General features: G+C 46.9%; 1 protein-coding gene across 3 annotated transcripts in view; it reads left to right on the forward strand.

Moving 5' to 3' along the window:
• The window catches only part of FGD5 (FYVE, RhoGEF and PH domain containing 5), a 122,408-nt gene that overhangs the window by 38,053 nt on the left and 71,717 nt on the right, over window positions 1-12,638 (forward strand). For all 3 annotated transcript variants that reach the window (XM_055343917.1, XM_055343918.1, XM_055343919.1), the window contains exon 3: window positions 11,967-12,099. In XM_055343917.1, coding sequence (XP_055199892.1) covers window positions 11,967-12,099 — 133 coding nt within the window. The remainder of the gene's footprint in view (window positions 1-11,966; window positions 12,100-12,638) is intronic.

Here is a 12,638-nt window from a genome sequence, read left to right on the forward strand (position 1 = left end):
ATTATACTGGGAGTACAGGCTATGTTTTTAAAGCCTGAAGAGGGATCCCTGGGTGGCGCAGCGGTTTGGCGCCTGCCTTTGGCCCAGGGCATGATCCTGGAGACCCGGGATCGAGTCCCACGTCGGGCTTCCGGTGCATGGAGCCTGCTTCTTCCTCTGCCTGTGTCTCTGCCCCCCCCCCCCGTGACTATCATAAATAAAAAAAAATTTAAAAAAAAAATAAAGCCTGAAGAAGGATTGGAAAGGAAACTCACATTCATTGAGTCCATGCAGGTGTCAGGTACTGTGTTGCTTTCACATATCTGATTTCATACTTTAAGAAACAAGGATCATATTTAAAGATGGGAGACCTGAATTTAATCTTGGAACTGCCACTTGCTAGCTGTGTCTCCCTGAGCCGATCTCCCAGGACCTTGGAGCCTCCGTCTTCTCCACCCCCCAGCCTTTACTCATCTCTCATCTTCCAGCTTGTCTCCCACTGTTGTTCACAAGTGGCCAGGGTGAACTCTCCAGGGAGTAAAACTAGGCAGGTCCTTCCCCTGGCTAAAACCTCTCTCTGGCTCCCCATTACCTCTGGAACACACAGTTCAGGTGCCTTAGCCCTGTATTTGAGAGCTCTGTGGCCTTGCCAGCCTCTTCTCCCAGCTCTCCTTACCAAGTAGTGGATAATTGCACACAGGACCCAACATTTCTACCCCCTGTGCCTTTGCATAAACCTTCCTGGAATTTTCCCTACCACTCTCTTTTCTTTGTCTCCTGCTCAACCTTTAGACTCTCTCTGGTCTCACCCTGGGCTGGAACCCCCCTGTGATTCCCTCCTCACCACACACACACACACACACACACACACACACACACACACAGAAGTTTAGGGGTCCTTTCTGTGCTGCTTCCTCCTGGCACTCACCACCTTGTCTCCTGTTGATCTGTCTGCTTTCCTACTAGGCTATGTGAGTGCCTTGGGGGCAGATGAAGGATCTCTTTCACTTTTGTGTTCCCGGTGCCAGGCTTGGGGTAACCTTCAACAAATGTGGATTGTGTCAGGTGAGGCAGTGGAAGTAGCAGATGTTCCATCCACTGTGCGCTGCTGTGCTTGTGCTGGGTAGGGCAGCTCTGATTTTGGACTGTTTCAAATCCACACCTGCTCAGGGATGCCCGGAGAAACGTGGCTGGAGGTTCTCTCCCTCATCCCCATGAGCCAATGAAAGCCAGCAGGTATTAATTGAGCACCTGTTACATGCAGAATTCAGCACTCTTGCTGGCAAGAAGGAGCTCACAATTTGGGATTCATGTGAAAAGCTAATGCCATAGCTAGATGTGAAGTGTCCGTTGGTACAGGGGCATATAGAGGGGAGCAGGGTCTCTATTATAAGCAGGTGTGGCCAGGCAGGGGCAGATTGTTAAGCTTATGCAATCTGTGGAGTCTTTTTAAGAAAAAGAATATACAATGCAGAATATTAAATCTATAGAGCCTTGAAAGAGACCCCTGCCAGTGAGGGGGTTGAAGTTTAAGCTTCATTAGTTTTGCAGTAGAGCTATCTCAGTGATCAGGGAAGGCTTCCTGGAGTGGGAGGTTAGGTTGGACCTGAGTTCAGAGACTGCCACTGACCCTAGGTCCTGACCAGTATGAGGGAGTAGGTCAGCAGACATTTCCCGGGCATCTGTTCTTGGAAGGCAGTCCCTGCCCTAGAGAAGCAAGGTAGATTTATAGAATCTTAAAGGCCTTTGGCAAAAGGTGGCATTTCTCTGAAAAATGCTTCTGTCCTGTTTGGGACAAAAGAGACAGATGTAGTTCAGCAAGGCCACAAGATGAGTCATGTGACGTGTGTGTGTGTGTGGGGGGGGGGTCCAGGGTTGTTTCCCTTGCCTATGTCACCTTCCCTGCTGGGTCTGAGCCTTAGTGTGTTTGTCTGGCTCTGTATGATTGATTCCTGCTGTGTCCCCCATCCAGATGTCCCACACTGGCCACACGTGACTTGTCACACGTGCTTATACATGTCAGAAAGGCCCTTGCCCTCTGCCCTCCTTGTGTTGTTGCGCTGTGGACACTCTTGTGTGTCCTGGCACCTCTCGTACATTCTTATGCCTTCTCCCCAGCACAGAGAAGGCAGCAGTGAACCAGAAGAACAAATGTGTCTAATGAGTGGGTCCAGCTGAAGGTCCCCAGTGGTTCTGTCTAGGAGAAGTTGGTGGAAGGGGAATAGCAGAGTGGACCCTGGGAAAGTCATTTAACCTTACAGAGCCTCAGTTTCTTGAGATGAAAAGGAAGGAAGATAAATAACAGAGCTTGCCTCGCTAAGTGGCTGAGAGGATCCATAGGGTAATGAATGAGGTGTGTTTAGCACACCGCTCAGTAACCCTTAGCTGGTGATACTGCAGTGTAGAAGCAGCATAGATTAGTAGTTCGAAGGGCAGGCTCTGAACCGATTCCCTGTGTTCAGATCCCAGCTTTGCACTTACCCTGTCTGTGCGTGTTTCTCCATCTATAAAATGGGCATGGTAATAACCTACAGGAGACAGTGGTTGGGAAGAATTTGTAAAGTACCTGGCACATAGTAAGCACCCCAAATCACTGGCTCTACTTCTACTACTATTGTGGCTACTCCTGTTATTATTGGTTAGCTGTGCCCTTGTGGAAGGGAGGGGTGGGAAAAGAGGATTGTTTTTCAGACCACCACACAAAGAAACCACAGATGGCCCCTCTCCTAGCTCCTGGCAGCTTCAGATGTGGTGTGCGGTTATAAAATTATAGTGTTCTTCATGAATTTCCAACCACTACATCCTCTCCAGCTGCCTGAGGTGGCAGCAGCAGCTCCCCTCCCTTCCACCTCCCCTGTGGCCTCACTTATTCTGAATCGCTGAAAAGAGGTGATAGGAGAGCCATGTGTCCAAGTCTCCTTCTGTTCTGGGCTGTGTCCTTAGGACCGACTGCTGTGGAGCCCATCTTACAGATGAGGAAACTGAGGCAATCCTAGCCACCAGTCTCTTGGCATCCATTGCACCTATGGCTGAACCAGATCCACCCCACAGGATGCCTCGTTCAACACCTATCCATAGCCATTTTCTAAGTAATATGAAATGATGGCCTAACCCGTAAAAGAAAAAAAAAAACCTGTTTATTCATTAAGACTTGGCTAGCCACAGCATTCTCAGTGGTGGCAGCACCTGCTGGTGCTATTTCTACCAGAGGTGTCGAGCACCTGCTGAATAGGGAGGATTAAGGAAGCCTTCACTGACAGGCTAAGTGGAAGTCAGATAAATTAGCTGGAGTAGGCAGTCGTTTAACACATTTGTTGTGTACTTACTGTGTGCCATTCATGGAAGACACAGAATGCATAGCAAGCAGACGATTCCCCTCCCACAAAGAGCTGTGGCTGATGGTGGGGCTAATATGGGAACATAAATAATTGTGGTCACAAAATGTAAATGTGATGGGAGCCTCGTCCAGTAAGAGAGATGCAGAGGCTTCCTGGCAGAGCTGGTATGTATGTAGACCTGGTGGCAAGTACAGGAGAGGTGGGCAGGAATTCTGGAACAGCCTTGGAAGAGTTACAGTGATGGGAAGGTACAGAGGTGTGCATGGGCCAGTGAGTTGGTGGTTTGGCTGCATGTAATGGCTGGTGGAGGCAGACATGTGCAAGCATCACCGGGATGAAGTTCCTCAGCTTTGTGGATGAGCCCTTTGGACATAAAGTCACAGAACATCACAGTGGGAAGGGCCTTCAGAGGTCCTCTAACTCCCTTATTTTACAGATGAGGAAGCTGAGGTCCAGAGAGAGGAAGGGACCCACTCAGTGTCACACAGCAAGCTGATGGCAGAGGTAGGACTAGAACCCAGGTCTGTATGAACTTGAGGAACTCTGCTTGATTAATTCAGCCCTGGCCCTTAGCTCAGGTGATTGTAGCCAATAAAACTTCCAGGCACTGTGCTGAGCAGTTCACAGACATCATCTCTTAGACCCTGGAAGGTAAATCCTGTTGCCATCTTCTTTCTACAAAGGAGGAAGCTGGTAGGTTAAGGGACTGGCCTAGGGTCATTGGGCTGACAAGTGGCAGAACTGGGTCCTGCCCTCAGGAGGTGAAATGTGTCCTTTAACATTATCCTTTGCTGGGGCCCCAGAGATGGCTGAAATGCTAGGACGTCAGTGGCAGAGCAAGGCCAGGCCCATGTGCTAGCAGTGCGGCTGCTGCTAAGGATCAGAAATGTAGAACTCTTCTGTTGTCTTTCTCGGTACCCAAAGTTGCAGGATGGTAGTGACTGTTTCCCAAAGCTGGAACCTGAGAGATGATCCCTCTGCTGAGTCTGGGGTTCTGGCTTATGATTTTTCTCTAGTATGTTACCTCTTTATATTAGTCTATTATTTTATGAGGCTTCTGCAGGTCTTCCCAAAGTATTAATTTTCCCCCACCTGGACCTCAGAACCCTCATGGATTATCTGAAAAGAAAGCCTTCATAGTTACAGTTATGTTCCCCTTTGGCTAGAAAAAAAAAAAGTTTGGAGCAGGAGGCTGAAATGGAATCAAGAAGAACAAAATTCCTTGAAAATCCCTATAAAACCACTTCAAACCCACTGGGAAGGCTCAAATTAAAAAACAGACAATAACAGGTATTGATGAGGATATCGAGAAATTGAAACCCTCAGCATTGCCAATGGGAATGTTTTTACATTTTGGTACAGCCAAAAAACAGTCTGGCTGTTTCTCAAAATCTTAAACATTGAGTTACCGTATGACCTAGCAGTTCTACTCCTATATATATACTCAAGAGAAATGAAAACATATGTCTACATAAAAAACTTTCGCGTGAATGTTCATAGAAGCACTATTCATAATAGCCAAAAAATGGAAGCAATCTAAATGTCTATCCACAGGTGAATGGATAAACAAAATGTGGTAGAGACTTACAGTGCAATATTTGGCTATAAAATGGAATAAAGTACTGACACCTGTTATAACATGGATGAACTTTGAAAACATTATGCTATGTTTGAACTTTGAAAATATTATGAAAGCGCCAACACAAAAGGACAAATATTGTAGGATTCCATTTATATGAAATGTCCAGAATAAGACAAATTCATAGAGACAGACAGTAAATTAGTGATTGCCTGGAATTGGGGGCCAGTCCTAGTGATTGACTACTGAATAGTATGGGGTTTCTTTCGGGGTTGATGAAAATGTTCTAAAATTGAGTAGTGATGATGGTTGTACAACTCTGAGGATATGCTAAAAAGCACTAAATTGTGTACTTTGAAAGGGCAAAATTTTATGATATGTGAATTAATTCTCATTAAAGCTCTTATAACAAGAAAAATTCCTACAAAACCATCGATGCTATATTTCAAGAAGAAGGGTAAGGAGACATAGGATAGAGAGCAAGGATGTACTTCTGTTTTTACTTAGCAAAAAAAAAAAAATGGAAATTGAATTTTTAAAAAAGCCTCTCCTTCAATCATGTTTCTGGGAACCATTACGAGCTCTATCCCTTGGCTGACCCTGGGTGCAGGATGCATTCCCTCCAAGAGGGAACAAAGCAGAGATTCACTCCAGTGGTGAGGAGACAGACAGGCAGCTGCTTTCAAGCTGTGGGATGCATGCAGTCTGGTCTTTAGTACATGGTTTCACATGCCTGGGTGTTTTGTTCTCTACCTCCATTTTGCAGGTGTGGAAACTGAGGCTCATGCTGACAGTCACGTAACCCAGATCATGCATTGGGTTCGTGGTGAATCCAGGACTCCTGGGTCTCTGACCCCCATCTTAAGCAATTTTCACTCTATCAGATTGAAGGTTCCCAGTTACAGTACAGTCTGAGATACAGTTACTGTATCTGTGAGAGTCTCAATGTCCCTTTGAGGAAGGGGGACATGGGAGGGGTCAATTCTGAGAGACAAGGAAGTCTCAGAGCAGAAGGGAGGAAGCTGCCAGCTGAGGAAGGTCTGAAGGGATCAAATGAATTGTGAAGGTGCCTGGGCGTAAGGGGGTGTGGAGAGTAGGCAGGGGGCAGGATTGAATGTCTGAGGGTTTGGAAATCCCTGGTTGTGCAGCCAGCCCTTCCCTCCATCCACTTCTAAGCTCTTCCAGCTGCTCTGCTAATTAGGGTAGTCATCCTGTCTCCTCCATCTCCAGTTTTCCATCTCCCAGAGAGCCCCCTGCCCCTCCTCGCTGAGCTGGCTAACTTGAGAGAGGTCCCAGCCTGTGTCAGATGAGCCAAAGGATGTTACATCTGCAATCTGGCCTCCTTCACACATATCATTGTACCAGCAACAATGGAGTTTGGGGCCAGAGTGCCCACCGACAGATTCTCAATGAGGCAAGGGTTCCTTTTTTATGAGTTATTAAGCCATTTTGGCTGTGCTTAGGGTTTATGACTCCCAGCAAGTGTCACTAGGACGGGATTTAATGGGCAGAGTTAGACAGCCTTGGGCTGGGTTACAAACTGTTCGTCCCCCCACGTGGATGCACATGTCCTTTTACGACTTTAGGCTGCTGGAAAGGACTGTGTTCTTTTGGAGGGTCATTTAAGGTAATGAGCTCTGGGCAGCTTTAATTTGTGTTCCTTTTAAAACACAAGTCAACTCAGAGGGAGGATACAGTTCTGTGGAGACTAGTCTGGGGGTTTAGAACTTGGCCCTTGTGTGGGCTGGCCAGAAAGGACCTACTGAGTGCCAGGCAGTGGCCACTTTCCCCATCGTGTTCTCATTTAATCCCACAATGAACCTATGTAGTCATCCCCACTTTGCAGATGGCAAACAGAGAGATTGGGTGACTTGCCTAAAGTCACACAGGGACTCTCCTCTGATGTGATGCCAACGTTCCAGGCCACTTGGTCTCTAGACTTACAGTCCTGACTGCCTGGCCTTTTTGCTGATTTTTCCCAGCATGTGTCATCTCCTTTGGTTTACAGATTTAAAACCAAGCACACACAAAAAAACTAAGGCACGGAAAGGTTAAGTAACTTGCTTGAAATGATAGAGCTGGGATTCAGACCAATCAGCCTGACTTCTGAACCCACCCTCTTAACCAACACTTTGCACTGTACTTTCTTCGAGGCCAGAGATAGTACTTTAGCCATCTTTAACCTGCCTATGTGTTAGCTCCTTCAAGTACCTGCTAATCCCTATTTGTTGAATAAGTGAGTGAGGGATGATTGGATGGGTTATAGAAGGATGGCTGGATGGGTTGGTGGACAAATGGATGCATGGACGGATGGCTAAGTGGATGGGGTGGTTGGATAGATGAATGGGTGGGTAGAGGGATGGATGCGTGAATGGGTGAGTGGATGAAAGAGTATGTAGATGGATAGATGGGTGGCTTAAAAGGCTTTCTCATATGTAATATATTGTTATACTCAAGCTATCTGAAGATAGCATCTCAGTTACGATTATAATGGGCATTTTCCACAGAACAAAGATAATGTCTATTTGCTCACTGCTGTACCACCAGTACTTATAGTTCAGAGTCTAAAACACAGAAGGTTCTTAGTGGGCTTTTTTTTTTTTTGAATGACTTAAAAACCAAATAGACAGGAGCCATGCAACTAAAAATACAGAGCCTCGCAGCCTTTGCAAAGGACCCATCTCAGAGATTTATCCTGACAGACTGGTGAGATGGATGGGGTATGTCATGGTTCCAAGTCTATTTCCCCAAGGGAAGAAGTGGTTGCACAGGACACAAGTTATACTAGAGCCTGTTGGAGCATTTGGGTAGAAGTTGTCAAAACATTTCTCAGAACTGTTTTCTTCCCTGTATTTGAAGATCTGGTAGCAAGTATGAAGGTTCTGTAGGGGCAGCTCTGTTGATCCTTGTAGTTTTAGAATATTTTCTTTGCTTATTAAATGAATGACTTCTGTCCAAGATCAGGGCTGTTGTTACAATTTCCATTGAATCTGCAAATGCATTGAATTATACTTGCTCTTGTATATGTGAAAGCATATTTTTAACAACAGTTTATCTCCATTTGTTGTGCTCACAATCCCGAAACAGGACAGTGAAATAAACAAATTAGAAATATCATCAGAACGCCCAGACCTTTGTATCTTTTGACTTCCATTCTAGATCTTTCTTGAAAGAAAAAGTCAGAGGAAGAAGTGGAATAAAAGATCATGAGCCACATTTCTGGCCAAAGCTGAGGATGGTTGTGTATGGATGGTTGGTGGGTCAGAGTTAACCATATTTATTATCTCTGTGAGGTCTGTGGGTCTCTGATGGTGAGCAGCATAATGTTAGTCAAACTGTTATAGATTAATAATTATATGAAGTCACGTACTGAACTTCATGCGCGTTATCACTTGGGATGAGGTCATAGTGTTAGCAAACGTTAAAAATGAGTTGACTTAAAGACCACAGTAGGTAAATAGTAGAACAGCTGTATGCAGCTAAAGCTCAGCTGGTAACGAAGAGAGCTCCCATTTAGTGAGTTATTATGTGTTGGGCATGGGTTCTAAGTGTTTTACATTATGTAACTCATTGAATCCTCCTGGCAGCTCAGTGAATTAGGCACCCCTGAGGCCTAATGAAGTTAAACACAGCCAGTACTGGGCTGAGATGGAATTTGAACGCAGGCAGTCTGACTTGAGAACGTGAGCTCCAATCTCTGCACACTACTGCCTCTCAAATGGAAAATAAAATAATAGCACAAACAACAAAAACAAAGACCCCCTTTTCCCTGGCAAACTGAGACCCAGCTCCACACATCAGTGCACTGTGAGAACCTGACTGGGCCTCTATTTTCACATCTCTAAAATGGGATCAAACATAGGGAGAGGCATCCTTTGAGGCAATGTGTGTTGGCCCAGATTTGCCATGTGGCCTTGAGCCAGCCCTTTCCTCCCCTAGGGGTTTGGCTTCCATGTGTCTTCCCAGTGTCACCATGGCTGTGTTTTGTGGAATTCAACCATCTGCTTGGACTGAGGTAGTGTCCAGTGCTACCTCAGACTTCTCTGCAGCATCAAGACCCAAGGGCACCCACTTTTGTACATCCCAGGTTGAACAGAGCCTTGCTCGACAGCCTAAGCTGTTGGGGCTGAATCCCATTGGCACCAGACAATCCCTGAACAATTCCAGCAAGAGGGAGACGCAATCAGATTGGGTTTTGAGGAGGTTCCCTCTGGCTGCTGGGTGGGGAACAGATTGGAGGCCAGCCAGGGTGGAGGCGGGGACTGGAAAGCAATGGTCACAAAGGTCCAGGCAAGAGATGGCTTGGACCACAGAGCTATCACACAGATGCCAGTGGAATTGGGGAAGACTTAAAGGTAAATTCAGGAGAGGTTTTGTGTTCAGGTAGTGGCTGGCTATCCAAGGAAATGCTGAGATTTCCAGCTTGCTGCCTGGACAATGGTGACACCCTTTACCTGTGGGAGGTTTGGCTGGGAATCCTTTCCTCCTTCACAGTGCATTTTAGGAAAGGCCTGGCACCTACCTTCTTTTCCTTGATAAGAACCATCCAAGGGCACACTCAACTGCTCTATCCCTCACCACTACTGGTTATCTTCCACAGAGCACAGATGGCTCCTTCTGGGGCCTAATGTAGCCGTTCCTCTTGATGGGGGACAAAGGCTCCACTCCCTGAGGACACACATGGGGCAAATTGATTCAAGAAGCCCTGGAGGGAAGGAAGCTAGGGCTCTAGGAGACTGGTCCATGCAGTCACTTTCCTGAAGGAGGTTCTGAGCTCCCTAAAGCAAATGTGGTGTTCCCCAGTGGCCCCTGGCAGTGTGGAAAGGGACACTGAAGGGGGTATAGGGTAGTCCTAGAAGGGGAGGTGCTCACATGCCTTTTTTACTCTTCATTGGTAGAGGGCTTGTTGCAAAATCCACTGTTTGCTCTCATAGTTTGAAAGAAAAGGACAACAAAATTAATTCTGAAAAAGAAGAAAGAGGTCTGATCATAAGGGTAGCCAGTTGGATAGTAGAGTGAATTATGGCTCAGCCCTGGTCAGGACTTTGTGCATCTGCATGTAAGAGCAGAGCTATAGTCTCTGCCATATACACATTTTGTCCTCAGAAGGCCAGGCTGGAACAGACTACCATGTCCCTGATCTGTCTGACCTCATGGTCCTAATGTGGACCACTGGATACCTGTCCTGCTCTTGACTCAGCCCCTTGTTTCCTGGGCTCCAGGTGTTCTGGAGATAGGTATCCCAGGTATCTGGCCCAGATATCTGGCTCCTGCGGTGGTTGAGAAAAAGCTTCAAGATGGCCCCTAGCTTCACTGTAGCCTACAGCTCAGTTTCTCTGATCCTAATGCTCCCTCCCTGACCGTGCTTCTCTCTTCCTGGCTCAGGGCCTGAGATAAGAGCAGTGTCCCTGCTCACATGAGGTCTGGGCTTAGCATTGCAGCCCCTCTAGCAAATAGGTGATCCCTCCTCTCCTCCAGTCCATCCATCCATCCATCCATCCATCCATCCATCCATCCATCCATTATTCTAGTACCTCATTGTGGCATTCTCAGAGGGCAGAAATAAATATTTGATTAGAATTTAATAAGACCAGGGTGCCTGGGTGGTGCAGTTCGTTGAATATCTGGCCCTTGGTTTTGGCTCAGGTCATGATCTCAGGGCCATGAGGTTGAGTTCCACATCAGGCTCTATGCTCAGCACGGAGTCTATTTGAGATTCTCTTTCCTTCTCCCTCTGCCCCTCCTGCTTGTGCTTGTTCTCTCTCTCTCTCTCTCTCAAATACATCTTAAAAAAAGAAAAAGAATTTAGTAAGACCAAATGCCTAGATTTTGAGTGTGAGGAGAAATTTTGTGAGTTGTTGTCTAGGACCACATTGCCAATGGTAGGAGGGAGCTATTGAAGGTTTCCAAGTAGGAGAGGGACATGACTTGATCCCTCTTGTAGAGCAGTCACTCTGCTGGGTGGAGAGGAAGGCAGGAAGCAGAGCAAGGAGGAGGCTGTAATGGGATTAGGGCCTCCTCTGTGGGGATAGTTTTGAAGTCAGAGAAAGGAGGGTTCTGCTCCAGGTTGGTTTGTCACAGGCCAAGCTCTTGGCTGCCTCCATGCCTTAACATGCTGCTTCCCCTAGAGACTTCCCCATGCTGTCACAGAGCTCCTCCTGCTCGCAGCCTCAGAGCAGCCCTCCCTGACCTGTCCAAACACTTCCCCCTTGTTATTCCCCATGAAAGCACTTCCTTCTTCTCCTTAACTGACCATAATTTATGATCATATATTCGTGGTTCCTTTTTTGAAACGGGGACCATATCTACTTTTTTTTGCCACCGTGTTACCCTCTGCCTAGCTCTGTGCCTGTCACAAAGCAGGCAATCAATAAACATGTATTGAATAAATATATTTTACTAATGAATGGCAATGCCTATATCGTAGTCATAGTCACATACATATGAGATTGTTATCTCACCATTGCAAGTTTTGTAAGCATTGATTCTTACAGCATCAGCCAAGAAAATGAAATAGGAATCATTATTCCCCTAGGTGGAAACTGATACCCTGAGTTGTGTCTTGTCCATGATCTAGCTGATGACAAGGCAGGGACCAGGGTCTAGAATGTAAACCCCAGACCTCACTGTATCCCTTATTCAGGCCCAGAGGACATGGCCACCTTGGGAACAGACCCTGCTGCCTTACCATGCCAGTCCAGATTGTTGGACCAATCAAATTGAACATCTCTTGCCCTCATAGTCCTTATGTGTACCCTCTAGCATCACAGCCTGTCTCATATCCAACCTAGAGACAAGTCTGTCTTAGCATCTGTAAAGGCATATAAGCAGCAAAGAGCATGGCATGTTCAGGAAACTACAAGGAGGTCAGGATGGCTGGAGTGGGAGCATGTAGGGAGGTTTTGGCTTGTGTCTTGTTCAGTTCTGGGTCCCCATGGAGGACAGGCATAGTGCTTTGCACACGGAGCACTGGTTAATGGTTTGGGGCATTAATAGGGCCCCTGGTGTATTTACTTTGCCTTTGCTGGACAGGGAGCTCTAATCTTCTCTTTGTTCTGCTCTGACTTTAGCGCCTACACGGAACCCTATAAGGTCTGTCCCATATCGGCGGCAGCCCCCAAAGAAGACTTGTCATCGGATGAAGAGCAGGGAAGCTCGGAGGAGGAAGACAGTGTTCTGAGAGACCCCAGCCTCACCCACAAGGTAGGATGGCCCGCCCTGGGCAAGGGGCCAGTGGGTTGTGGGGAGTCAGAGATGTAAAGGCTGGTGAAGGATCCACTGCATTCTCTCTTGGTGAGGAGGGAGTTGTTTGCAAATAGCTGGCCCCAAGTTGGATACAGCGACTGTCATGGCACAACTTTAAGACATATGGCAGACACAGGGACCTGCGTTGGTGATGCCAGGATGACTGCTCCTGCTGACTTCTTGGATCTGAGGCAGTTTGGGGCTTCCCAGAGCCCTTGTTGATGAAGTGAAATAGAGCAGCATTATTTGAATCAAGACAGACCTGGTTTCTAATGACCTCAGGCTTCTGGGGCTCAGTGTCCTCATCTGTGAAGTAGGACTCATGAGGCTGAGTTAAGAGAAGCACATGAGTTTCCTTAAGTGAAGATAGTTTTGGAATGAAAGGTGGTTTCCCATACCTATACTGCAGTGCTTTGAGGGGATGGGGCTGAGGGAAGAGCTATTGTTTCTCTGGAGGCAGACAGTGAGTGGGGTGCCTGCTGCGGGTAGAGACCAAG

Source organism: Nyctereutes procyonoides, unplaced genomic scaffold, assembly GCF_905146905.1.
Source record: "Nyctereutes procyonoides isolate TBG_1078 unplaced genomic scaffold, NYPRO_anot_genome, whole genome shotgun sequence".
NCBI lineage: Eukaryota > Metazoa > Chordata > Mammalia > Carnivora > Canidae > Nyctereutes > Nyctereutes procyonoides.